The 27,699-nt window shown below is 38.1% G+C and overlaps 1 protein-coding gene across 1 annotated transcript; it reads left to right on the forward strand.

Annotated features, from left to right (window-relative positions):
• The first annotated feature begins 2,477 nt into the window (after positions 1–2,477).
• Positions 2,478–22,395, forward strand: LOC141437683 (hairy/enhancer-of-split related with YRPW motif protein-like). The gene is made up of 3 exons (XM_074101137.1): positions 2,478–3,177; positions 6,284–6,492; positions 19,088–22,395. The coding sequence occupies exons 1-3, from the start codon at positions 3,023–3,025 to the stop codon at positions 19,600–19,602; spliced, it is 879 nt and encodes a 292-aa protein (XP_073957238.1). The 5' UTR covers positions 2,478–3,022; the 3' UTR covers positions 19,603–22,395.
• Positions 22,396–27,699: the final 5,304 nt, after the last annotated feature.

A 27,699-nucleotide genomic window follows, 5' to 3' on the forward strand; every position in this document is an offset into this window, starting at 1 on the left:
ACAATAAATTAACAATAAATATGAAGAAAAAAAATTTGAATGATTAACATAATTATGGCTTTTTGCACAACATAAACATGCGGATCGGAAATGGCGGGAAAACAAACATCTCGCTTTTTATTTTTTTCCTGCTAATTTGCTGTCACTGCTGTAATTTTTTTGAATTATCGATTAGGCCATTTTTTTGTCTTTGATTTGTCAAGGTGGCCAACATAACGCGTCTAATCCGTCTATCAGCAGCTCAACAACTAGCAGACTGCTAGCAAGCGTTTATGAATCATACTTCTTGACAACCGTCTAACAAGCTTAATCAGTCTGCTAAGTAACAGACCGATCAAACCTCAATTAAGGATTTTTTATGAATAAGGCTGATAGTCTTCAATGAAATAATTTGATTTGTGCGAGTAGAAAACTTTTTACGATTGTATTACAAATTAAGCACTAACCTAACCAATCGTATATGAAACGGTATCCTTACTAATAATAATATAAATACAAAAGTATGTCTGTCTCTCTGTTACCTCTTCATAGCTGTAACTTAAGAGCCGATTTAAATTAAATTTGGTGTACCTAAAGATAGTTTGATACCTAGAGTTTTTATCCCGGAAAATTGCAGTTCCCGCGGGAAAGTGATTAAACAGGATGCTTTATAGGCGACGGTTAACAAGCTTACGTACTTTAGTAGGTAAATCTAATTATATATGTCAAATGAGGGATATATCAAATGGTATTTTGTTAGTTAAAATTTTGTTGTACCTTTCGAGCCGCACCCGATTCCCCCAGTATAGGGAAATCTGTTGCAGCAAAACCGCGGGAGTACAATATAGTTCAAAAATATTAGACGAAGATAGATAGTTAGATTTCATTGTGTATTTAAGGATTGCCTGAGCGTGCCTCAATTAAAATACGCCCGCAATTAGTATCTTATGCTAATTACCATAATACCGTCGTTCGTAGTCAAATACCAATTTCGTTGGAGTGAACGTTTAATGTTAAGCTTTTAATGGTTGATCTTGGAACTGTGACTTTGGTTCAAGTTTCAGAGGTGCTTTGGTTTCATAATCATTATCATATCAGCCGTAGGACGTCTTCTGTTCAAAGTAAATAAATAAATAAATATCACGGGACAATACACACCAATTGACCTAGTCCCAAAGTAAGCTTAGCAAAGCATGTGTTATGGGTACTAAGCAACGGATAAATATAATTATATAGATATAGATACCATACTTAAATTATATTAAACACCACCAGTGGCCATCAGTGGTGTAGCGGTATAGAACGCGGTACGGATTACCGAGGACCTGGGTTCGATTCCCAGTGATGGTCTTATTTTTCTGTTTTTTCTGTGCATCTTTATTACAGTTTGTATTTTCAATTTAGGTTTTACGGGATGACCGTAAAAGTAAAAATTTGGAATTGAAATAAAAAATACAAAAAGATTCCAAAAAAAAAACCAATCTTAATATATTAAACACCCAAGACCCGAGAACAAACATGGACATAGGCCTCCCCCATAGTCCTCCAGTTGCTTGTTGGAGGTGCTTTGGTTTCATAAAATACTAACTGAACCAACTTGGGGAAAATTCTCGAAGAGACCGCGGAGCAAGCGCACCGTAGGGTAGGACGTCCACTAACTAGATGAATGACCTGGTTAAAGCCGCGGGTTCACGGTGGATGCAATTTCTGTATTTCTGCGGGATAAAAAGTAGCCTATGTCACTCTCTGCCCCATAAACTATCTTTATGCCAAAAATCACGTCGACGTGAAAGACGGACAAACATACAAACACACACAATTTCCCATTTATAATATTAGTATGGATATGGATTGTAATTGTTGACAACACGAAATTTCAACTCATTGGTAGTTACTTATTAATAGTACCAATATTAAAATTTCATAAATTAATTTTCATCAAGCAGCTTCATATAAAACTAGGGTGCATTTTATCGAAAAAAGCACTCAAACACTCAAAGCCTTTCTAATTTAACTTCCACCCTTATTTACCGTACCAATCCTCCCACGCTCACGCACACACGCACACACACCCTCACATACCCAAATTAAATAATATTGCATTTCCTAATTGCTCTCCCATTTCCCACCGTGCGCCTGACACGCGGCCACCGAAATCCCCCTTAAACACGCAAATAACAACCCTATTCCTATACCAACAGAAACCATTTCAAACCACATTATTAACTATAGCAAATTTGCGTATAGTTAATACGGTATTTTTACCAAATACACTCCTCAACACTCTTCTTAACATGGAAGTAAGAGTCAAAATTACTTGCCCGAGTGACAAGACTATCGTTGCAGTTTTGCAGCATCGCAAAGTTGCATATGCGTTCATAACAACGCGTATAACAGCTTTATAAAGTTCGTTATTGGGTAGTTTGGGGTATGGCTGTTGTAAAGGTTAGTGCACACTGGGGTGGCACGCGGCGCCACACTCGCGCCACACTCCGCGACGACGGCAGCGCGCGCGCACGTGTCGCGCAGCACGCGAAAAAGTGACCTAGTTTGAGATAAGACTGAAGATTTTTAAGTGTGTGATTGTTGGTGATTGAAAAGTTTGACAACAATTGGATTTTTGATCAATTGCATTATATTTCAAGAGTCAATGTTTATTTAGAAATACGGAAATAAAAAAAAACAAAGTTAAGGAATTTAAATAAATTAAAATAGCAAATATAAACTCAAAATACTGAAGTTTGTGGTAAGTTGAAAACTAAGTGACTCTTTCGGAAAAGTTTACAGCACAAGTGATTGTTTTGTCTGTCAATAACAACAAATATTGTTAAAAGAAAACACAGGAAATCAGGCAACTAACTGTGTAAGCAAGTGACAGTTTCAAAGCACTTAAGTCCACTAATCAAGTACCAAAGCGAAAACTGCTAATATAACGTAGTGTTGCTGTTAGAAAAAACTTTACCATTTCAAAGTTTCGAGCCGATTCAATTGCGAACCAATCGTTTACCCCAAAGCTAATGTGGTTGTTATAAAGCAAGACTAAATGGAGTACCATAGGCACATGGAGCCGCAGGCGCAGCCCCAGCAGTGGGGCTACGGCTGGGGCCCGGCGCCGGCGCCGCCCGCGCCGCGCAGCAAGCGCGCGCACTCGGAGAGCGAAGACGACGCGTTCTCGGAAGGAAGCAGCAAAGACGCCACGTGAGTACTAAGCTTTATTTTGTATACTAACGAAAATAACCTAACCAGCAAAAAGTCAGAAAACCGCCGACTTTGTCACTTCAAAATTCAATATCTCAACAACGGCTAAACCGATTTTGATGACACATGCAAGAACCATCGCTAAAAAAAACAGATTTTAAACAAAAAAAATGCATTAAAATCGGTCCACCCGTTTAAGAGCTACGGTGCCACAGACATACACACAGACAGACACACGCACACAGAGACACACAGGCACACATAGCGGTCAAACTTATAACACTCCTCTTTATGCTTCTGGGGTTAAAAATCTTCCACAGTTTAGGTATATTTTACACCTTAGGCTGCTATTTACTCTCAAACTACTAATAATTCTCAAGCAAACTCAACCGTTATAGTTTTCCTTGAAAGTTTGATATACTTACTACCATCATGAATTTTTCCACCCACCGATTTAGATTTTGGAGGGGGGGGGGACGCTCGATTTTAATGAAAATTTGCACTTTGAAGTTGAATATTTCGCAAACAAATCTCTGAATCTTAGCAAACCCCTAAAGGTTTTGAAAGACCTATCCAACGATACCCCACAAGTTTTCCGTGAAATAAAAAATCCCGGCATAAAGCTATGTAGAGCCGAAATAAAATTATCCCGAAACGTGGTTCCAATAAAGCTAATACTAAATAACGAATTATATTTGATCAATCATTCGTCATGTTATAATAAGAAACAGTAAGATAACAAAAACGAGATCCGAAGTAAAATGGATTCTTATAAGAAATTATTTCTCGTTCCGGAACAAACTATGACTGATTACGTTCATCTGACGTTAGCTTTGGGAATATTAGTATAAATGTTCTATTTTCACTTCATGATAAACATTTTGGTGAATTAATTTTATCTGCCAGCTATTTAGAGTAGTGGTAGAAGCAATTTTGATTTTATACCGGGTGTGGCCTGTAATATGAGCAAAAAATTAAAACGTAGATCGTCCTCGTCAAACTGTAACTTTAGTTCAGCGCCTTTTAAAAATAACGGAGTCTTTGAATTTTCCTTTTTTCATAAAAATTAAATACTGCTATCAATGTCATCTTAGAACACAACTGACGTCGCCTGTCACGCTACAAACATAAAGCATTTTGCTTTACATTGCTTCTTCGAATAAACTTAAAAGTGGAATAAAAATTAAAAACTAATTATTTTCAAAAGTCGCTGAACTAATATTGTACAGCTTGTAGAGTGTGATCTATGTTTTAATTATTTGCTCATATTACAGGCCACACCCGGTATTATTACATGACATTTAATTACCTATTACATTTTGCTCATCGTACCGATTTTGCTAATTTCTCGCCCTCCCGCGTTTTTGCAACTAAACTATGTCCTTCTATCGATTTAAAATATACCTATCATTTTAATAGGTTTCGAAAATTCCTCATTTATAAATATTGGTAGAATTTTACACAAGGGAAATAATTTTTAACTGACCTAATGACAGCTGAAAAATGCCACCAAAACTCCAATTTATGTAAGATCTTCTTGGTCATATACGGAACCTTTCCTTTGTTTAGTTATTCAACTCTATAGAGTCAATACTTTATTCATCAACTAGCGGTTGCCCGCGGCTACGTCCACGTAGAGTTCGTTTATTTTCCGGGCAATTTTCCATGTTAAAAAATATCTTAACCCTTAATAAGGTAGAGGCGATTTAGCGACCACATGCATTGATTTGGAAATTCAACCTTATTGTTTTAGTAATAAGTTACAATATTCATTGTAATTATTGGAAAAACTACTAGCTTTAAAATTATCCTTTGCCAGTTATGTATTCGATAGCTGCTTTTGATCCTGTGATAGTATGCTCCAACAAATGGGGCCTTTCTAAGAGATAATATCCTTCCCCGGGACTCAAGCTATGTGTGTACCCAATTTCATCTAAATCAGCGGTTAAGACGCAAAGAGGTAACAAGCACACAGCCAGACTTACAAACTTTCTTATCTATCTATTTTCTTCTGTCTATCTATCTTCTTGTATATACGAGTCATCATCATCATCCCAGCCTATATACGTCCCACTGCTGGGCACAGGCCTCCTCTCAGAACAAGAGGGCTTGGGCCATAGTTCCCACGCAGGTCCAGTGCGGATTGGGAACTTCACACGCACCATTGAATTGCTTCGCAGGTTTGTGCAGGTTTCCTCACGATGTTTTCCTTTACGATGTTTAGCTCGTGGTAAATTTCAAATGTAATTCCGCACATGAATTTCGAAAAACTCAGAGGTGCGAGCCGGGGTTTGAACCCACGCCCTCTGCTTGAGAGGCGATAGGTCAAACCACTAGGCCACCACGGCTTCAAACGGCTTCAAATTTCATTTAAATCAGCGGTTTAGACGCAAAGAGGTAACAAATACACAGCCAGCCTTATAAACTTTCTTATCTATCTATCTTCTTCTTCTATCTATCTATCTATCTTCTTCTTCTATCTATCTATCTATCTTCTTCTGTCTATCTATCTTCTTGTATATACGAGTACATATAAATAAAAATGAATTGCTGAAATGTATGTACGCGCATAACTTCCGAACGACGGCACCGAATTAGATAATTATTTTTTCGTTGTGTTCGTTATTGCCGGGGCCAAGTTTGTGCGTAACAAAAAAAAGACTGAAACTGGGGCGAAGCCGCAGCCAACAGCTAGTTTATAGTAATAGTGAGATGAAATATTGGTAGCAGGGGATCTAGGTTTTTTATTAGGTACTAGGTTGTAACTAGGTTAGGTATTTGCAGGTGGTAGGACCTTGTGCAAGGTCCGCGCGGACTGCTACCACCATCTTGCTCGCTAATCCTGTCGGGAAACAGCAGTGCTTGCACTGTTGTGTTTCGGCGTAAAGAGTAAGACAGCCGGTGAAATTACTGGCACTTGAGGTATCCCATCTTAGGCCTCTAGGTTGGCAACGCATCTGCAATCCCCCTGGTGTTGCAGGTGTCTATGGGCGGTGGTGATCTCTTATAATCAGGAGACCCACTTGCTCGTTTGCCATCCAGTTGAATAAAAAAAAAAACTTTGGTGGTTACTTATTAGTTCTTCTTCAACTTATTCAACTTCCAGATCGCCAGGCGGCGACTCGTGCCAGCTGATGACGCGCAAGCGCCGCCGCGGCGTCATCGAGAAGAAGCGCCGCGACCGCATCAACACCTCGCTGACTGAGCTCAAGAGACTGGTCCCGGCTGCCTGCGAGAAGCAGGGCAGCGCCAAGCTGGAAAAGGCTGAGATACTGCAGCTGACCGTGGACCATCTTAAGATGCTGCATGCCAAAGGTATGTGATGCAAAGCGGTTTAACTAATGTTATAGAAAATTATGTATGTATGTACACACACACACACAAACATCACGCCTGTAACCCCAATGGGGTAGGCAGAGCACACGAAACGTTACCACTTCGGAACCACTTTTAGCAATTTTAGGTTTAAAGTTACGTTAGTTACGTATGTAGGTATACAATTAATATTTTTTTTCAATTCCCATTAAAAATCTTATCTAATTATTTGTACAGAATCATAGACTAGCCTTATTATGGCTACTAACATTTAAACGACAGTTAAAATATGAGTGTAACTTGCCATGCATTTTATAATTATCTACTTGCAATCTAAGTCACAGTACTTGTTTATATTTCTTTTCTACCCATTTTGTGGTTAGCATGGCCGTTTGCGCATTTAATTCAGTTCTTAAGAAAAAAAAAACTCAGTAAGTAATTGTAAATCTTATGACATGCATTACTATTATTTTGTATTCTTATTTCTATCCATTCTTGCCATGTCATGAATATTTTATTTCTTTCTTTCTTTAAATAAATAATCTTAAACCTTAATTGATTTCTGTATAAAAAGCTCCATCGTATTTTTAACTTCGGCTTGAAAACATATTGAACTAATGAATATGATAATGATTATAACATGAGTATGATTATGAAAGATAAATAAAGATTATCCATATATATATTTAATATTATAAATGCGAAAGTGTGTGTGTGTGTGTGTATGTTTGTCCGTCTTTCACGTCGAAACGGAGCGACCGATCGACGTGATTTTTGGCATAGAGATAGTTTATGGGTCAGAGAGTGACATAGGCTACTTTTTATCTCGGAAAAATGCACAGTTCCCGAGGGAACAGCGTGCGACAACCGAATTACAAAGCTAGTTATATTATAAGTAACTAACATAAAAGTATCACTCATACGTACCTAGCAGTCTTGTTCTTCACGTAACTAACATAAAGACTCGCGTGATCTTTACCAGCTTATCTACTCTTCAGTTTTACAAAATAAACATAAAATTGATTTTTAATGTCTTGAATTCCATCCGCAGGTAGTCAATTTTACTACTTCATACAAAATACTTTAACATTTGACTAATATAATTGTAACCCGCGCTTCCGGATTTCGAAATTCTTAAAGCACCGCTATTTCAACCAAAAAGCCTTTAAAGCTGTCATTCATTCCCCAAATCATTTCCGTTTCCTCCAATTAATAAAAGACTCAACGGTATTTTGCGAAACTTTACAGAATCGTTAAATAAAAAAGCAAAAGTTTTAACGGTCTTCTTCCTGTCGTTTAGAAATATGACAATGTGTTTTTTAAGTAAAAGTAACTTTTTGTAAGCCGTGGTGGCCTAGTGGTTTGACCTATCGCCTCTCAAGCAGAGGGTCGTGGGTTCGAACCCCGGCTCGCACCTCTGAGTTTTTCGAAATTCATGTGCGGAATTACATTTGAAATTTACCACGAGCTTTGCGGTGAAGGAAAACATCGTGAGGAAACCTGCACAAACCTGCCCCATTCCCTTGTGAAATTTCAATTCAATTACCAGATCCATGTTTATGTGAGCGAAAGCCCGAGTAAGTACTAGTTCTTAGAGTATAATATATATTATTATATGTAGAATTCTCATGAACTTCAAGCGCTACCCACTCCTAAATTCAAAGTTAAGTTTAGGTACAATCCCTAACCGTTCAAATTACTCGAGAAGCTTCGAGTACTACATTAAATTTGAAGATAATATCCCTTGTTAATAAAAATACCTAATAACCTTTGCTGAACAATTCGACTGTCTGTCGTCTGAGCTGAGGCTAATAATGCCATCTATCTGTCTGTCTGACAACCATTACGGTCACAGAATAGTACTCGATGTTTATAGATAAGTGACTGCATAATCTAGAGTTTTGCTTTTATTGAAAAATACTTTCAAATGCAACAGCAAGTAACAATTAAATTATGATGAGTGTGACATTCATAATGGTTTTGTTTTCATAATGTACGAGTTATTAACTTCTTAAGTACTTATACAAAAGTTAAAAATAAAATAAAACAAAAGTTCAACGAAGGTTGCTAGAAAATAATACTAAACATTCAGATTATATTATCTAATTTTGAACACTACAAAATTCAAGTAAATTAAAGTCAGGTGCATTTTTTGCACAAAATTACATACAAAGCTAAAACTCAAAAGTCTAAAATCGTACAAAATTAAAAACAATTAGTTACAAGTCACACATCGACATCGTGAGAATTGCGGGTAACCGGTGGATGCAAGTGGCGAGTTGTCGTTCATTGTGTCGTTCTAAGGGGGAGGCCTTTGTTCAGCAGTGGACGTCTTCTGGCTGACGATGAAATTAAATGAAATATTTATTTGCTAGAATACGTTTGCATAAGGTCTTACGAGTAGATATCATCAGGAACAGTATTCAGTCGACATACAAAATCACAGTGGTAGTATTGTGATACTATTATAGAAGCAGTGATCATGTAGCCATATTTAAATTATATTTTTATAAATTAATCAGAACAGTACTAAACTGCCAACATTAGACACATGTGATCCTATTCTTCTTAGCAGTTTTCACTCAAATCAACTAGGAATTAAATTACATATGTTCTTTTATCGCGAAACTTCTAACAACAAACTTCTGACTGGTGCTTACACCGCCGCCGGCGGTGAGCCAATTCGTAGCTAATATTGAGACTCTCAAGTGCATGTGTCGATTCTGTTATGTGGCCATTCAATATCTATTTAAAAATGAGCGCGTTTTTGGGCTCCGCGCCACCGGATGGCACCGCATAGTTCCGTGTTCCCACGGTGGGTTCCGGGTGCGACAGGTGGCCTGGGGGACTAGAAACACCACAGAATAATAAGCATACATCGGGGTTTTCAGTGCCGGAATGTTTACATTAGCCAAAGAGTAGGTATTGACATAAAAAACAAAATGTACTGTAGTAGGTTTCCGCCTAATTACTAATTAATTGAAAAAAAAATGGTTAAAAACATAGTAATAGGTATTATATAAAAGAAGAAGCCTATTACAACTACCGACGTAGAAAGATCGTTCAGTTCGTTGAAATGGATATTTTTATAGAAAGACGCTGTAGCTTAACTGTTTCAAATATAGAAAAAATATTAATATATATGGATTATTATGAAAATCGCGTCAACTACTTTACTGCAAGTAATTTTTAATGTTATTTTTATTATTATCACATAAAGATTGGTTGGTAGTAAAGCCCTATATGAGTTCGCAGAGAATTAGTTATTCATTAGGCATAATAGGTATGATTTTTTTTTTCAGACCAACCTCTCTGTTTATCTCTACTCTTTCTCAAATAATTCCCGCACAGAATAATAGAAATAGAAATGTTAAAGTGTATTTGCCTTTACAGTAAATGAAGTCACTTTTTCGCCTCTCTTAGTACATTTAGTTGATTTAATGTTTTAAACTTTCGTGATTTTCATTTGTAATTCCCGACAGCCACCGTAATGTGGTCGAAACGTCGAGATAATTATTACTTGTATGTTAGCATGATAAGTCTCGATTGTGGTATTAATTATTTTAGTTGATTGACTGAGTTCTCTAGATAGAAACCCTAGTATAGGCACACATGTTACAGTCTTTTTGTAAAACATAGTAGCTCTTGTTATCTTGTACTGCAAATTATTGAATAAATATTCCTATCTTATCTAATGTATTTGATTGCTCCAGAAATTACTTCGCGGAGGTCCGTGTCGATGAAATATATCGTTTTTACCTTGCTTCTTCCGTCGTAAAAAGTGGAACGGTAGCGGAGAAGTACGGTAAACGGTAATAATATTGCAATCCATTGTAGTATTGTAGGTCTGTATCAATCCTAATGTCAGTTTTTGACGCTGTGAAGTCATTCATTTACTGAAACAAACTCCAACACATTATTTTCCGTAACAAGGAGACGGAAACCCATAATAAACTTAATTTAAATGGTCTTCCTGAGATTCCCTTGTATTTAATTTCACTATAAATTGGGTCCGGACGTGCGGTTAACCAAATTCGTGCCCTTTGCGGTCAAGTTTGCGCTTGAGTACCTAATTTAATCTAGACTTAACATTATTTTTACGGTCTACCTGAACGTGTGATTTGAAACATCACGGTATATTTACAATAAGTACAATGTACATCCTTCAAATAAAAAATAAAACAAAACTATCCCCGCTGTCAAATAAAACTAACAATCTTCCTATTTATAAGTTATAAGGCAAACACGTGGTCAAGAAACGTCACTGGTTCATACCCAATACGCAGGCCGCATTACCCCTTTGTATGTCAAGATTGGTTTTTTGGAATCTTTTTGTATTTTTTATTTCAATTCCAAATAAAAAATACAAAAAGATTCCAAAAAACCAATCTTAATTTGATTGCTTAGAAACGATAACTCTTGTCCGGGTGAGCGGTTAGTTCCAAAGGAATGACGAAAAAGTTTGAGGGCTTACGGCATAGATGTCGCTAGCGTCGCTGCTTAAGTGACTAAGTAAGAAACACAAGCTGAGATATGAGGTGCATAGGGAAATTCGTGTCGGTACCGTTGACCATCAGTGGTGTAGCGGTATAGCACGCGGTACGGATTACCGAGGACCTGGGTTCGATTCCCAGTGATGGTCTTATTTTTCTGTTTTTTCTGTGCATCTATATTTCAGTTTGTATTTTCAATTTCCTTTGTATGTCTCCCAATTCGCCAGCCCTAGACTCCCCCGAGGCCAGGACTAACCTCCTAGACAAGGTTTTGGTGCCCGATGACCCCATCGTTTCAAAAGCAGGCGCCGTAGATTCATGGTAGTCAGTCAAACCAAAATATTTGCGACGCTTGCTTAACATTTACAAATACTAGGAAGTGCAAGTCCGACTTGCGCACCGATGTGTTTTTATTGTAAAAAGATAACTGAAATAATATTAAAATAAACGAGTCCATATCGGCTCACATACTTATTGAAAGCAGGGGGGTGTCACTAGGCCATTCCGCCGCCGAGCTACAAGTACATACCGGGCCTCCCCAACGTTGAGGTGATTCAGTGCGACTCAACGCGTGCGAGTGAACATGAGTTATGCGATAGACAGAGAAGCATAAAGTAGGCACGATTCTTATGCCTAAACGTCACTTTTGTACGGCAGTGAAGCTTCTGTACTTGTACTATTACTTATTCTGTGTTGAAAGTCCGAATGCAATGTTTGTCAGAATGATCGTTTGTCATAACTATTTTTTTCTGTAAATTCAACGATGATGATGAAAAAAATTAAAGTTTCAATGGGTGAAAAATTATGACAAACGATGATTCGGATAAACATTATTGAAGACTTCTAAATATTCTTCGATTTAAAAACAATATATGGCGCAGTCGGTAGGTAGGAACGATGCAAGCTGGTTTATTATGACAAATTACCTCCTCGGGATTCTATCGTGTGCCCGAATTTCGTATGCCATAACTATCGTTTTCCATAATTTTCATTAGTCACAGTTTATTTCTGTAACAGTTTTTTTTTTTCAGAATTGCTGTAACCTAACCTAACCGCATAAGTAATAAAAGATGTAAGATGTAGGACGTAGTAAGATGACAATTATAAAAAACCCTGATAAAAACACGGTTCTATATATTTTATGTTGGTATGGCAAATGAAATTATGGTAAGTGAAGCGATTCGCGTCCAAAGGTTCGAGCACGTCTAACCGCAAGTTTGTCCATGGGTAGTAGATAGGGTTCTAAAGGTCAAGCGCCGGTCAAAGGGACGTTACATTCTGAATACTTGATAACTTAATTGATCCCGGCTACCTGCATAATATAGGTCAAAATTTGCATATTTTAGGTACTTAAGTTATTTGTGCCAGAAGCGTGCAATAGTGGTAGCCTAGTAGCCTAGGCAAGCAGAGGGTTGTGGGTTCAAGCCCGGACTTGCACCTCTGTCTTTAAGCCAAGTTTAGAGTTACAAGAAAATTCCTGCAAGTTGCATTACGAGTACATTGCGAGGCCGTAAAGCCAAAGAGTTTGTAGTGGTCAATCGAGCGCCGCAATGTAATACAACTTGTACGATTTTACTTGCAAGTCTAAACTCGGCTTTACGAAGAAATTTGCGAAAAGCTTCACGGTGAAGGAATACATTGTGAGGATACCTGGACACATCTGCGAGAAGTTCTTTGTGTATTTGATGTTCATAATCCATACTGAGTCCTCATGGGAACTATTACGGTCCAAGCCCTCGCATACTGAGAGGAAGTCTGTGACCAGCAGTGGGGCGTAAATAAGCTGATGATGATAGTTGGGACGAAAAAGACATGATGAAGACGTAGCCCGAAGAATTGCGAAACTGAAGTGGCAGTGGGCGGGGCACATTGCTCGCAGGACTGATGGCCGATGGGGTCAGAAGGTTCTCGAATGGCGTCCACGGACCGGGAGACGAGCTGGCGGTCTCCAACGACCTGGTTAAGATCGCGGGATCGCGGTGGATGCGGAAAGCACAAGACCGGTCTGAGTGGAAAGCCTTGGGGGAGGCCTATGTCCAGCAGTGGACGTATTGGCTGACGTGATGATGATGATGATGTACAATACCAAAGCGAATTGTATGCTATGCTAGTAAGTGAGACGAAATTGAGCGTAGCCTCGCGGCACGTCTCGGTGTGAACCGACCCTATAAGACTTCCTTCCGCTCGGCGCTCTGTATAATAGAATAGGAAACAAACATCTACAAAAACAGCGAAAAAACACTACAGTCTCGATTGAATCCCACAAAATGATATTTTAAACACCTTCAAAAAACTGTTTACCGCGTTAATTCTATTATTGACCGCGATGGCCCTTTGGGACAGGCATCGGTTACGGCTCAGGTAGGCCCACCTGGCACGGAAAAAACCAGGAAGTGCCCCACATGTGGTCTATTTTGTGTCTCGCTCACACATTCCTGGAGTATGGTCATAGTGTGGTTTACCAGGTGGTTGCATCGACCTTTAGCGACGTTAGTTACCTAGATAAAAAGTAGGTTGGAAAAAAGGCCGCGGTAGTTTAGTGGTCTGTGCAAAATTACAGCTTTCTAGCATTGATAGTCCCTGAGCAAAGCCGCGGACGGACAGACAGACAGACAGACATGGCGAAACTATAAGGGTTCCGTTTTTGCCATTTTGGCTCCGGAACCCTAAAAATACTAAAAATCGGTCAAGCCGTTTCGAAGGAGTTTGTTCACACACATTTTTGACCCGAGAATTTTATTATAGGCTAGCATATAGTTATCCTAGTTCCATATGATGATGATGATGACATATTAAACCACCGACCAGCGTTTAAATACCCAATCATCCCCATCCAGCAATCTAACAAAGAACCATATTGTCCATCCGATAAACGTCATCCACCGGCGCGCGCGCCGCCGTGGGAACCCGGCGCCCCGCGCTTCCCACTGAGGGATGGAACCCTCCGCAAATATTGGAGTAAGCTTCTGGACAACTATGGGGTTTATGTGTGAATAAACGTATACTCATGCGTAGATAAGACATGTTAAGCAACCTGTATATAATAACGTGGGATTAATACATGGGCATAAAGCAGCGTTTCCACCAGTTAATGTGTTGTGAATATGTTGCAATACCTACCTGAAATTAATTATGGCAAACATGCGTTATGGGGCAATGAATGTCTGTGTTTTGAGACAGTTTTGTTTTTCTCAAACCTTTGTCCTCCCTTTTTAGGGTTCAGAAGCAAAAATGGCAAAAACGGAACCCTTATAGTTTAGCCATATCTGTCTGTCTGCCTGTCTGTCTGTCCGTGCGCGTCTTTGCTCAGGGACTATCAAGCTAAAAAGTTGTAATTTTGCAAGGATATATATATGTAAACTATGCCGACCAAATAGTAAAATAAAATTTAAAAAAAAAATACTGTACCTCCCATAGACGTAAAGTGAGCAAACTTGGAAAATAAATACGAAACCCTTAGAAAAATATTACTCAATTTTTTCGTAATGTCTACGGAATCCTATTTTGGGCGTGTCCGACACGCTCTTGGCCGGTTTTTTTAGCTAAAACGGGACTACGCAACACTGTGGCATGCTCGATATTTTTATGGTAAGTTTTAAGGTTTTCAATATGACTTCAATGTAAATTTTGTTTTCAAGCCCGTAATAACAAACTAGCCACTAACTTCAGGCAGGACCTCTGTCACAATACAAGTAACATACGGGGCTGTTTCACCATCCGTTGCGTCTCTATTTGTTCAGTAACAGCCCCCTAAGTATATTACTTGTATTATGCCTCTGTCTACAGTGGCGCCAACTGTTGAGCGCGAAAACGTTAGGTCTCATTGACACTATAGTCCTATAGTCTATTTTATAAAATGGACCACGATTAATAATACGAATTTTCTGATAAAATGCGATGAAAACCCTACATGCACTATTTGTATTTTCCTTATTTTTTCAGAAAGAAATTGATGAGTTTCGGCATTTTTTTTTGTATCACGTTGAGTTATTTACGTAGTAGTAAATGTTGTGTTGCGTCCGAATCCTCTTTTCTCAATTATGTTAGTACCCATAGCATTTATTCCAGAATCTCATTCACCAATTACATAAATTACATAATGTAATGCGACTAGAGTCCATGGAAAAGTCCTCCTGTCACAAAAACTATTTATAGAAAAGCAATATAGCAAATTGACTTGTCCCAGATTTTTGTCCCTTCAAGTAATATGACAATGGAATTCTGTCTATTAATGCAGAGAGCCTTTCATGAAAAGAATTTTTCTTTATAGTGTATCAGTCCTGAGCAGTGATAATGACAAAAGTAGATGCTATTTTCGTATGTACGTCCGATTGTTCGTCGAGATATTTTATATAATACGACCAGACGGCCAGACGACCAGACTCCCCCTCTTTCCCCTCAAAGACCCCTCTTTTTATTTCGGGGTTTAAAAAATAAACTAAAACTTACCTACACAGCTTACGATCATCGCATTATATACTTAACACTAGCTTTAAATTTTATCTGCAAAATTCTATTTAATTTTTGCAAAAAAAAAGATTAAAATTATTAAAAGTCCTTTTAAATTTAATTACCTCGGCATACCAAATTTCGTGTAAGTAAGCAAATTGGTTTAGCGGTTTAAGCGTGAAGAGATGACGACTGACAGAATTACTTTCGCATTTACTATACCTATTATTTATTATGAATGGACTGATATGAACCGATATGGTCTTTAAATTTAATAAATTGAATTTCTCTCACTAATTATCGGATGGACTTTAAATTTTGCAAGTTCGACAATAGTGCAACTACATAGTTAAGTACTAAGCAAAAAAAAGGAACACACACACACACACACACACACACACACACAAACATCACGCCTTTATTCCGAAATGGTTAGGCAGAGCACACGAAACGTTACCGCTTCGGAGCCACTTTTAGCACTTTTAGGTTTTAAGTTTGACAAAAACGGTACAATACTGACAGGTTGCTAGCCTGTCGCCTACGGTATACCTTAACCTATATCCTCAGTCGCATCTTACGACATCCACGGAAGAAATGGAGAGGTGTTATTCTAACCCGACACCACACGGATAAAAAAAAGGCAAAAATTACATTATTACAAAAAAATCAGAACTTTTTGACTGTGCAACATGCCCCTTACAAGAAACAACATTTTTTAATCCACTTAGAAAACGAAATAAAATGCAAAAAACGTAATCTACATCTATTATTAAAAGATCACGCGTCAATTGTACAGAATGACAAGCGGAAATTGCACCATTTTTCTTTGCAGCACCCTTATTACAACAACGATAAGGTTGATTTCTAAGCAGCACGAATACGCGTGGTAAAGGGGTCGCCACACCTGTTAAGAAAAAACAAAGAAAAGGAAGTTAAAGAAGTTATCTATAATTTAAGAGAAGTTGAATATCATCGCAAAGGATCACTAAGCATTGTCTGTTACACAGAAATAACCTTATATTAGTCATCCGCTTTTTGGTACCTGAGCGGCCGTGGTTCGCTTGGGCTGAAACTCAAAAATACGCGTTTTTCCAGAGATAAGACCAAGCTAAATCGATTGCCAAAACCTCGATTTTTACTTGACTACTTTTATTTATTTATGTTGTGGGATATATATCCCAGAATCTCGGAAACGGCTCCAACGATTTCGATGAACATTGGTACGTGGGGGTTTTCGGGGGTGAAAAATCGGTCTAGCTTGGTATCTCTGGGAAAGCGCTATTATCGAGTTTTAGCCCGAGCAAAGCTCGGTCGCCCAGGTACTATTAGTTATAGTTTTATTTGGAGAACAAACAGAAATAGATGTACAATAATAGTTCTTATGTTCTAACTTCTTATAAATCACATTCATCTACCTCCTCCTATTAGTTATAACTTAAGACTTGTAAGCTACTTTTCCTTTGGAGTATACACAGTATACATAGGTAGCACGCGTTTATATAGTCATCTCAAAATTTTGTTCACTATTCTGTCTACATTGGAACCACAAGCCATCTTCCCAATTCTCGCCACAAACGAAAAATAAAAAAAATGTAGATTTTATTTCCACAGTAAATCTGATTAGCCACAAAGAGCGCCCCGCGAAGGACACGGCGAATAAAGCTAATTCAGCCTTGACGGTAATTAAGTTTGGCATTTTGGCAGACAAGGTTGCTATTTGAGAGCAAGATTGTAAACAAGTTCAAGGAAACCTAATTGGTTGCACACTGTTAGGAATTTTTCATTCTGGAAATATTTTCAACAATTTTCTATTGGCTCTTCCACCACCATCATCATCATCATCTCCGTAGAGCGCCACTAATGTGCTCTCAGATGGCAGACGTAGCCAAGCCAATTTTTGCAACAATGGAATTTGTAAGCAACATTGATTGTAAAATTGTCATGGACATGGAATAAAGCATCTATAACTAAGTTCTTTGGCTCAGATTGTATATATATAGTGTTGATGTAATATACGATGAATAAATATAAACATTCCTGAAGACTTTATAAAAGTGTTCCTGAAGAAGGTCTTCTGAAAACGTCAAAACTTGTCGGACTGTTTCTGATTTAAAGTCGTCAGTTGAGTCATTTCATTTGAACTTATTACAAAACCAAAAGAAAAACGTAGCAAGCAAATGCCCTATCGGAATAAACTTCGTCACTTCCCCCCAAACAACAATGATTAAACTTGAACCGATTTCCAGTACATCAAAATCTAAACCCCAAAGTCCGGTGTCCCAGTAACAAGGCCAGTTTACCCTGATCCCCGGGACATCAATGAACCTGTTATTTGCTTACAAAACCTGAATGGGAGCAAGGGGAGCGCAGCTCACCACATTCTGGACATCCTTACGGAAGACGTCCGGAAACCCGAGGGTTCCCGTTACAGGATTTTTACGTCTCTTTTTTACTCCTTAGTTTGTGTATACTGCGTCCTTTTCTGTTACTTGCTGCAGGGTGCGTCAAGGGGTGAATGGATTTAAGTGGATGCGTCTTGATTTCGATTTTTGTGCGTTGCTTTTGTTACGCAAATTTTGGTAACATCTGCGTGTTCTTCGATCTTCTTCAAGACATATTGTTCATTTTGTTAGATAAATAAAGTTCGATTTCGTGCAATTATTTCAAGGAATATTAATGTGAGATTTTATATAGCTTGAACTAAAGATAAAGTAAATATTTAAATAAACGCTGCCCGTCTCAGCTTTGCACGGATGAAGAAAATTAAACTAAATCTTCCCTTTACAATAGGAACATTATACAGCGTGTATTTTTGATAGAACCTCAAATTTGAAGGGTAGTTAGTGAAGGCCCTAATAACCACACTTTGTTATATTTTAGTAAAAAAAATGACTTTAAAATAATTTAATTTAATTTACTTTAGTTTGTCAATTGAGTTTTGTTTATTTTCTTTTGTACAATAATGAGTTTACATACATACATACATGACTTTAAAATAAATTAGCACGCAATGTATCACTACACTTACTACTTTGTTTTTATTCAAAACTCCGCACTTGTTGACGTGACAGTTGTCTCTCTCTCGTAGTACGCATTACATTGCTGCTCGAATTAAATTCAAAAAATAATTACGCTCTGGTATTTAATTCTAAATTAACAATTTGTTTTAATATCGGTTCACAGCACTTAAATCTACGTTGTATATACAACATGCAATATGAAATAAAATGACAATTAACAATTTCGATTAAATATAATGTATTGCTTTACATAGTATCTTTGTTTTTCCTTCTTGAGAGAAAGTATGATAGATAATATGTATATTTCGTAAATTTTAAGTAAATATCTTAATATTGACAGCTACATACTACGAGTACATACATGCGTAACAATAGAATAAACATTTAGTTAGGTCTTTGCGAGGCCCTTTGTCTATATTTATCTATGTTTTTTTTTAATTTGCTTGGCTTGTTGCGCGAGGCCCCTACAAGAGCGATACCACGGGCGATTGCTCAGTTCGCCACCCCCTAAGGCCGCCACTGAGTATGTACTACCGTTCTACCCAGCAGGCACCAAACGACAGAAAACATTTCCTTCAAGAAGTTAACAATACTACTTTAAAATTCTCACAAACGCAATTTTTCTTGTTGCAGGCCTCGACACCTTCGCCTACGACCCTCAGCGCTACGCCATGGACTACCACAGCATCGGCTTCCGCGAGTGCGCCGCCGAGGTGGCCCGCTACCTCGTCAGCTGCGAGGGCCTGGACATCCAGGACCCTTTACGACTCCGGCTGATGAGCCACCTCCAATGCTTCGCGGCCCAACGGGAGCTGGCAGCCAAATCAGCCAACTGGGGCTACCCTCAATACCCAGCGACACCCGTAGCCCAACCTCAGCATGGCTACACGGAGTTACGGCAAGAGCCAACGACGTCTACAGCTTCAACTACTGTTTCAGCTCCAATGGCGGTAGCAGCGCCGTTGTCCGCCCCCCCTAGTTACCCTCACTACCCCCCCGCGCCGCCGCCTCCCGCGCCGCCTGGGCCTCACCCTGCGCCCCCTGTTCCTCACTATCCTACTCCGTACCCTCACCATCCTACGCAACATCAGTATTCCCAAAACAGCGCGAAGCCGTATAGGCCTTGGGGTGCAGAATTAGCGTATTAAATATTTAAATAGTAGAATAAGAAGAGAGTATGTAGAGTAGAATTTACCCTCACTATGTGAACAGTCGCGACCACGTGGAAGACGAAAAATTGGCAGGCCTCCCAATAGATGGACTGACGACATCATGAGAGTTGCAGGAAACTGGTGCAAGTGGCGACTTGTCGTTCATTGTGGCGTTCTAAGGGAGGCCTTTGTTCAGCTTTGGAATTCTTCCGGCTGATGATGATGTGAACAGGACTGAACAGGTTGTTCCTTCAATTCTCACTTACAGATGTGCAAGTTGCAGAAAGTTTCCAAAATGTTGGAAAAGTTCTCGGATATTCCGGAAATTTTCACAAGAAATATTGAAAATTGATATTTAAGAAAGGGAAAGTTTCAATCGTCATACAAAATTGTGAGAAGTTTTCGAATTTTTTCTTTATGAAAAATTCCGCAATTTTGGAAAGTTTCCTTTGGCACATCAGTCTCACTATTTTGAGTTTAGTATTAATATAAAATGAAAGCAAATATTTCGCTTTGATTTGCACTGCGATAAAGAAGACAAATTTTAGCGAATTCTCACGTGATTTTTTTGTAGCGTACCTACCGAAATTTACACAAAATTTGGTATGTAGATAGATAAAAATCTGGAATATCATATAGGTTACTTCACCCATAATTCCCAGGTGATAGAGGTAATTATATAAGTTTTGACCGCTGGATAAGAGACATGAAATTCATCCCAGGTTTTTTATGCAGCGCTAATGAAATTCAGGATCTAATTTTCGGGGATTCCAAGAATTTAAATTCATTCATTGCTAGACCCAATGTTTTACGTATACGAAGTAAAAGTTTGTTACGATTCCATACAAAATTAGAATAGAAGCGTGTATAGCACATATTTTTGAAGCGTTGCACAATTATAATTATCTTGTTAGTATTATTATTATTACGCACGACTGTACATCAACAGCAAAAGTGGACGAACGTTTAGCTCAAAAAATCTACATTGAATACCTTGGTAATAGAATTTTGTGCGGATTTGGAGCACTATAACCGCTCATATATCTGAAAGAAACTGTATACTTGAAAGAAATTGTAATAACCTTTAACTGGAGTATTTATAAGTCTTCTTGGTTGGATGAGTTGGCCCAATTACTAGCGATCATAAGTTCTCCATCATCTTGCTACGCCTACGATATTTATTTTGCCGTATAAAAAGCTAAGAAGATTACGACTAAGTATATGATTTGTAGAAATGTAATATTCCCACAATATTCTTTAATGTTGCTATAAGATGTTTACACATAGGTAATATCAGATTTTCCTCATTAAATAGGTTCTGAATTGCTTTTCATCAGTTCTAATACCTGGAAAAAAAACTTACGTATCTTGAAAAACCTTTGATCTTTTCGGCGGTTGCGATGCGAACATGCAGAAAAATCCGCAGAACTATTAATAAGAGAAATACATATTGCGGGTTGTAGTTCGTTCCAGAACAGATGTAGCCGCCAAATCAAAACTGGCAGAAAAATGGCCGGTATTCAATTATCTAAATAATAATAATTCAAAAAGGGAACAACTTTATAAGCCTGTAAAAAAAAGTAGTTATTCAACCTCGCTCAAACACTTAATCAGTGTCATGCATTGGTAATTTTCAGACTTGGTCCAGTAAAAAAGGGGTTTAAAACACACACAATGTTCTTCAAAGTTTATCGTAAATCTACTCTCGATTCTGAACAAACTAGTTTCAAACTCAGTTATTTAATTAACTACTAGTATTTTCACCCGATCATAAAGAAGATTTCATTAAATGTATAAAATTGAATCAAAATAGGCTGACCAAGCCATAAGCAAAGAGTTGTTGGCGATCTCAGAGTTTTAAATATTTTTGAGACTGTTATATAGATAGACACTATTATTAAGTTGTGTGATAGTAATATAGTATATTACATATTTACGTAGTCACTAGATTATGGGACCAAAAAAGAAGCTTTAATTTGTATTTGTCGGTTGTGCCGCTTTGGCAGCAATTTTCTCAAAAATAACCTAAGATAAATGTCATTAATGAGGGTGTCTTGACAGGGGAAATATCGCTAGATGGCGTTAGCATCGAGTGGTCCGTTTGGCATTAGTCTTGCAGCGATTCATTTACTTTTTTAACCAACCACAAACGTGATGCAAATTTCAAAAATGTCAAACGACCGGATGGCCAAGTGGTTAGAGGACCTGACTACGAAGCTTGAGGTCCCGGGTTCGATTCCCGGCCGGGGCAGATATTTGTGTATAATTCGAATGTTTTTCTCGGGTCTAGGATGTTAAATAAGTATTTATCTATATACAGGTAGAGTCGTTCACGATGACGCGTGCCGTAGTTCTTATTACAATGTCATTAATGTCTAATTTTTACAAAATCACGCGTCTTCGTGGATGGCACTAGGTATAAGTATGTTTGTTTGTCCGTTGCCTAGTATACATAGTACAAGGTTTGCTTAGTTTGAGATAGTCAATTGGTGCCAAGGTCCCATGATATTTATTGTTATTATTAAACGAACCTTACGATACTAGCGCCATCTAGCCTGTCTTACAAACTCTAATTTGCAAAACTTGCCCGTTAAAATGAACTATTTACGTATGAAAAAAATTGCCTAATACAAAGGTTGTGACAATTTAAGCTATAATTATTCTTAAATCGTGTTTTGAATTGTATATTAGATTTTCGACTTACATTGGGTATGTCGCTGTACAATTTATTTGTAAATATGTATAAGAAAAGAAAGATAGTTTGCAAAAAAATAAATTATTTTGACATTTTGGGTGCATTTTTAATTTTCACTTCGCTACCCTTGAATTTTCTAATCCGACTTAATACAATGTGTGGCCCAGAACCGAGGATAATATTAAAAATAGAGGTTCTATAGGTCACCGGTAATTGTATCATCATGGTCCCACTTAATTAAAATTAAAACTTAACTTTTTTTTTTTCTAACAAAATTAATCGTAAATTCAATGTACGCCACCCTAGAACCCAACTGACGTCGCCTGTCACGCTACAAACATCAAGCATTTTGCTTTACATTGCTTCTTCGAATAAACTTAAAAGCGTAATAAAAATAAAAAAACGAATTATTTATAAAAGTCATTGAACTAATGTTGTTCAGTTTGACGAGCACGACAGTAAATGCAAAAGTTTGTTATAATGAAGTATAGGAAGTTAGATATCGAGGACAACATTATAAGGTACCTAATTTTTTAATTTTACAATACGGTATTTGACTATTTTGTATATGTTTTATAAATGAAACTACACAATGCCTGTTATCGAGTACAAAAACAATTTTTAAGCTACCTTTACAAATATCAAAGTTATAAAGGTTTGAAATTCAAGATTAGACAGAGAAAGACATACTGGCATGTGACGTCACACGCCAGTACACCATACTTGCTGCATAGAGAAAAGCGTTTGAGAAAGAGACAGGTATATAGATTTTTCAAAAAATCACTGTAAATCCAATTTTCAACCGATTTAAATTTTCTCTTCGCTAAATACTATCTGTATATCTATATTTTCATAATAATATTAAGATATGGCAAAAACACCTTCTCTTTAGGGTTCCGTAGTTAACTAGGAACCCTTATAGTTTCGCCATGTCTGTCCGCCTGTCTGTCGGTCTGTCTGCGGCTAAGCTCAGAGACCGTTAGTACTAGAAAACTGTAATTTGGCATGAAATACATATCAGTCATGCCGACAAAGTGGTAAAATAAATAAAACAAAAAAAAAAATGTTTTTAGGTTACCTCCAATAAAGGTAAAGTTGGTGTGATTTTCTTTTTCAAATAGCTGACGTCATGAACTTTGAAGAAGGAATCCATTCATCATACTTTGAGTCATAGAAGATGACTCGGCGCTGATATTATTGGCTGATAGAGCCATACAACAACAACATACAAATACATATAAAATACAAACTCAAATTTTCTTCCACAGGTCGCATTTCTCCACCGATTCTAGTGAAGTCTCGTGAGCAGGTTTGATAGTTAAATGTTTTCTTATACCTAATATTAATAATAATAATATTCATATATTTCAACTCAAGAGGGTCGTGGGTTCAAACCCCGGCTCGCACCTCTGAGTTTTTCGAAATTCATGTGCGGAATTACATTTGAAATTTACCACGCGCTTTGCGGTGAAGGAAACATCGTGAGGAAACCTGCTCAACCTGCGAAGCAATTCAATGGTGCGTGTGAAGTTCCCAATCCACACTGGGCCCGCGTGGGAACTATGGCCCAAGGCCTCTTGTACTGAGAGGAGGCCTGTGCCCAGGTGGGACGTATATAGGCTGGGGGATGATAAAATAGTAGAGCCATACTGTAAAAGACATTTGCGAGGTCTGTAGCTATCAGAAGCACAAGCACAAGTATAAAATTAAATACTAAACCAAAAGACCAGCGTCGGCCGTAAAACCGGCGTTATACTGATTTAGTTTGGAACCATTCCTTACTTAAAAAAATCTTGGCTGAATTATCAAAACCAAAAAAAACTATCCAGAACTGTCATTCATACCTACTGGATTTTCTGCAAACAACCCTATATCATCTCATCATGTTTGCAATCCAGTGCTTATTAATAGGATTTATTTATTAAAAAAAAACACACACACACACACAAACATCACGCCTGTATTCCCAAATAGGGTAGGCAGAGCACACGAAACGTTACCGCTTCGGAGCCACTTTTAGCAATTTTAGGTTTTAAGTTTGACAAAACGGTACAATAGTGACAGGTTGCTAGCCTGTCGCCTACGGCATACCGTAACCTATATCCTCAGTCGCCTCTTACGACATCCACAGAAGAAATGGAGAGGTGTAATTCTAACCGGACACCACACAGGGATTTAACAAAACCATGAAAAAATCATCAATAATATATTTTCGAATATCAATTGGTATTAACTTTATTCGTTAAGATTACGAGGGTGAGGGTATTTTTTTTACTAACCACAGTTTAACAAGGTTTTTTTTTAGTCAACCTAACTACTTTATCAATTATCATACATTAAACAGAGGGTGCAAATTCTCTCTAATTCGGAACTTAGCTCATACGTTTTTATATAGTCTGTCAAAAAAGAGAAGAAATTAAAAAGTGGCAACACTGTAGTGTCCTCCCTTTTTGGTTTGACAGGGTTTGAAAGGGATGACACTACAGTGATGCCACTTTTTAATTTCTTCTCTTTCTTGACAGACTATACCATGCCATGAAATGTGTCTGTCTTGTCTCTTTCTTTCCTTTGCAGCTTTGCAGGTTTTAAATTTGACACCCTTTCAGCAAATAAAACACCAACAAATCCTAAACCCTCTTGACACGTTTACAAAGTCAGTAGTCACATTCCACCACACGCACACGCGCGCGCAAAAACGTTTGGCAACTTGCGCACACGCCGCCTACGGAAGTGAGGGGGGTGCCGTGGGAAACACAAGGGTGGCGGTATCCCATAGGCGACCCCTAGAATTGCGGTAAATATAGCGGAAAGGGCGTAAGTGTCGTCAAGTCTGTTTGGGGTCTGCAAGTCAAAATGGCAAGAATAGTACCCTTGTGTCGGCCGTACGTTTATGGCAAAGGTGCTATAAAATTATAATTTGACGTATCGTGTAATAATCACGCCAATAAAGTAAATAAGAACGAAAATAAAATAGAAATATGTATGTATAATATTTTAGGTGCACCACACCTGCCAAAATCAGTTTCTTACTTCTTTTTATTGTAAAGGTTGCCCGGAAGAGGTCGCTCTGAAGCGATAAGGCCGCCTATAGCTTACGCAGGATTTTTTCTATAAGTAGGTACAGTCAGTATCAAAAGTGGCTGGTTACTTTTGTACTTTGTCGTTTTACAGCCACGTACATAGCGCCATACAAGATTGACAAATTTTTGATGTGACTGTACAGACTTCTTTTTTTGTACTGCTTACTGTATTGTGGTGTTCAAGAAAAGTCATTGTATTGTATTGTAATTAAGTACTACAAGTTAAAACAAGTTTATTTATTAGCATTGAGAACTTGTATAAAATTTGAAAATTTACTCCACGACTGCAAAATATTCAACGCAAGTGTGGCTATTTTGCAAATCAAGTTTATCCATATTATTTTAAACAATGGACCTCAGCAAACACATGAGTCATAATGAATCAGTAAAGTGAAAAGAATTATTAGAGTATCTATGACTCCATTTTCATCACAGCCCAACAATGCTTCTATAAAGAAAGAAAGAGAAGAAAGAAAGAAGAAAATGCGTTTTTGCCAACAATTAGGTAGGTATATAATGCATATTACACAAGAAGGGTACTACTCTAAAAATTAAGTTAATTTACTAACATAGACCACAGCGTTTTTGTTTTTACTGTTGCACTCATTTTTTTAATACATATAAATGCACCTTCACAGTCAATACTGCACCCTAAACACCACCGTCACTTACGCCCCTTTATACAGGGTTGTATCGTTCAAGCACCTGGTTATTTTTTAATTTGTTACACCTGTGCGATTGTTTATCGTAAGTGCACAAATGGAAAGGTCGGTTACTGGCCAGTTAGTTCAAAGTTATGAGCGGTTAATTAGTTCGGTAAAGGCTGACCAGGAATATAAAAAACCTGACGCGGTGGCAGCACTCCTACGTTTTATATGGGCAACATTCTTACACTTACTATACGATACCTACCAGTAATATTGACAACGGTGTCGGTGATGTTATTTAAGGAATATTTTGTAATCCCTCAGACTTTTTCTATGACAAATACTTTTATACATTGTGAATTATTTGCCTTCCAAAGCTATGGATAATATTCGGCATTTTAACGCAAAACCACGAGCAAACAACGTTAAGCTTTGACAGCAATAGATAGATGACATTGATTTTAGACAATGCTATATAGAGCATTAGAGATTTATCACTTAGGTAATTAAGTTCATGTCAATCATGAGCTATTTGAATAGAAATTCATAACTTGACTTGACTTTTAATAATCAGACAGCGAGTGATTCCGACGCTGTAAAAAATTATTCTTAGGTGATAATAACCTGTGCGTAACTATCTTACGTAACCAGCCGGTGCTACTTACGAAACTCGAACTCGAAGTTTTATCCGTACCGTCTCTCGCTTCTCGTATTAAATCGTATAAGTGTCAGAGGGACCGCACGACACGAACTTCGAGTTTCGAGTTTCTTAGTAGCCCTGCAGCACTTCGGTTAAATAATTTCGAAATTAACTGGGTTCACCATCGTTGGGCGCTGCGGGGCTACTTCGAAATTCGAAAATCGAAGTTCGTGTCGTTCCGTCCCTCTTACGTTTATACTTAATACGAGAGTGAGAGGGACGAATACGATCGATAACGAATGAACTTCGATTTTCGAATTTTGGAGTAGGCCTCTGGCCCTGTACTACGAATTGCAAAATTAGAACTTCGTATCTTGCCGTCCCGCTGGCGCTTATAATATTTAAAACGAGAGTGAAAGGGACGGAACGACATGAACTTCGAATTTCCTAGTAGCCCCGCGGTGCGTCGCGCTCGCTTCGAGCTTTAAGTTGGAGATTAGACTATACCACTACCATGAGTTTAAAGTGACCGTACTCGATAGCGCAGCGTAAATTAATTTGTAGAGGCGCTGTACAATTCTCCATACAATAATTTACGCCGTCGCTATCGAGTACGGTCACTGTAAACTCATGGCTGTTCCTGCGTTGTGTGTGTGTGTTTCTCGAAGGACAGAAAGAAATCGGAGTTGATGGCCACCTTCAGTAATTGGAGAGGCACCACCCGAAGAAGATTTTCTTGGAAATACTAGACTGGATTAGGCAAAGCTAGAAACAGGGAGGTCCGCCAAAATTGCTACCACCATCATGCTCGCTTAATCCTCCCGTGAAGCAGCAGTGCTTGCACTTGTGGTTTCGGCGTGGAGAGTAAGACAGCCGGTGAAATTACTGGCACTTGAGGTATCCCATCTTGGCAACCTTTGGTGTTGAAGATGTTTATGGGAGGTGGTGATCTCTTACCATCAGGAGACCCACTTGCTCGTTTGCCATCCAGTCAAATTAAAAAATAAAATAAAAAAGGGGCCGATTAACCAT

Source organism: Choristoneura fumiferana, chromosome 18 (genome assembly GCF_025370935.1).
Source record: "Choristoneura fumiferana chromosome 18, NRCan_CFum_1, whole genome shotgun sequence".
NCBI lineage: Eukaryota > Metazoa > Arthropoda > Insecta > Lepidoptera > Tortricidae > Choristoneura > Choristoneura fumiferana.

Excerpts from the sequence above, each read along its gene's own strand:
- LOC141437683 (XM_074101137.1), top strand. The coding sequence starts at position 3,023 with ATGGAGTACCATAGGCACATGGAGCCGCAGGCGCAGCCCCAGCAGTGG. Across the intron at positions 3,178-6,283 it reads GGAAGCAGCAAAGACGCCAC|ATCGCCAGGCGGCGACTCGT; the intron begins GTGAGTACTAAG and ends TTCAACTTCCAG. Across the intron at positions 6,493-19,087 it reads TAAGATGCTGCATGCCAAAG|GCCTCGACACCTTCGCCTAC; the intron begins GTATGTGATGCA and ends TTCTTGTTGCAG.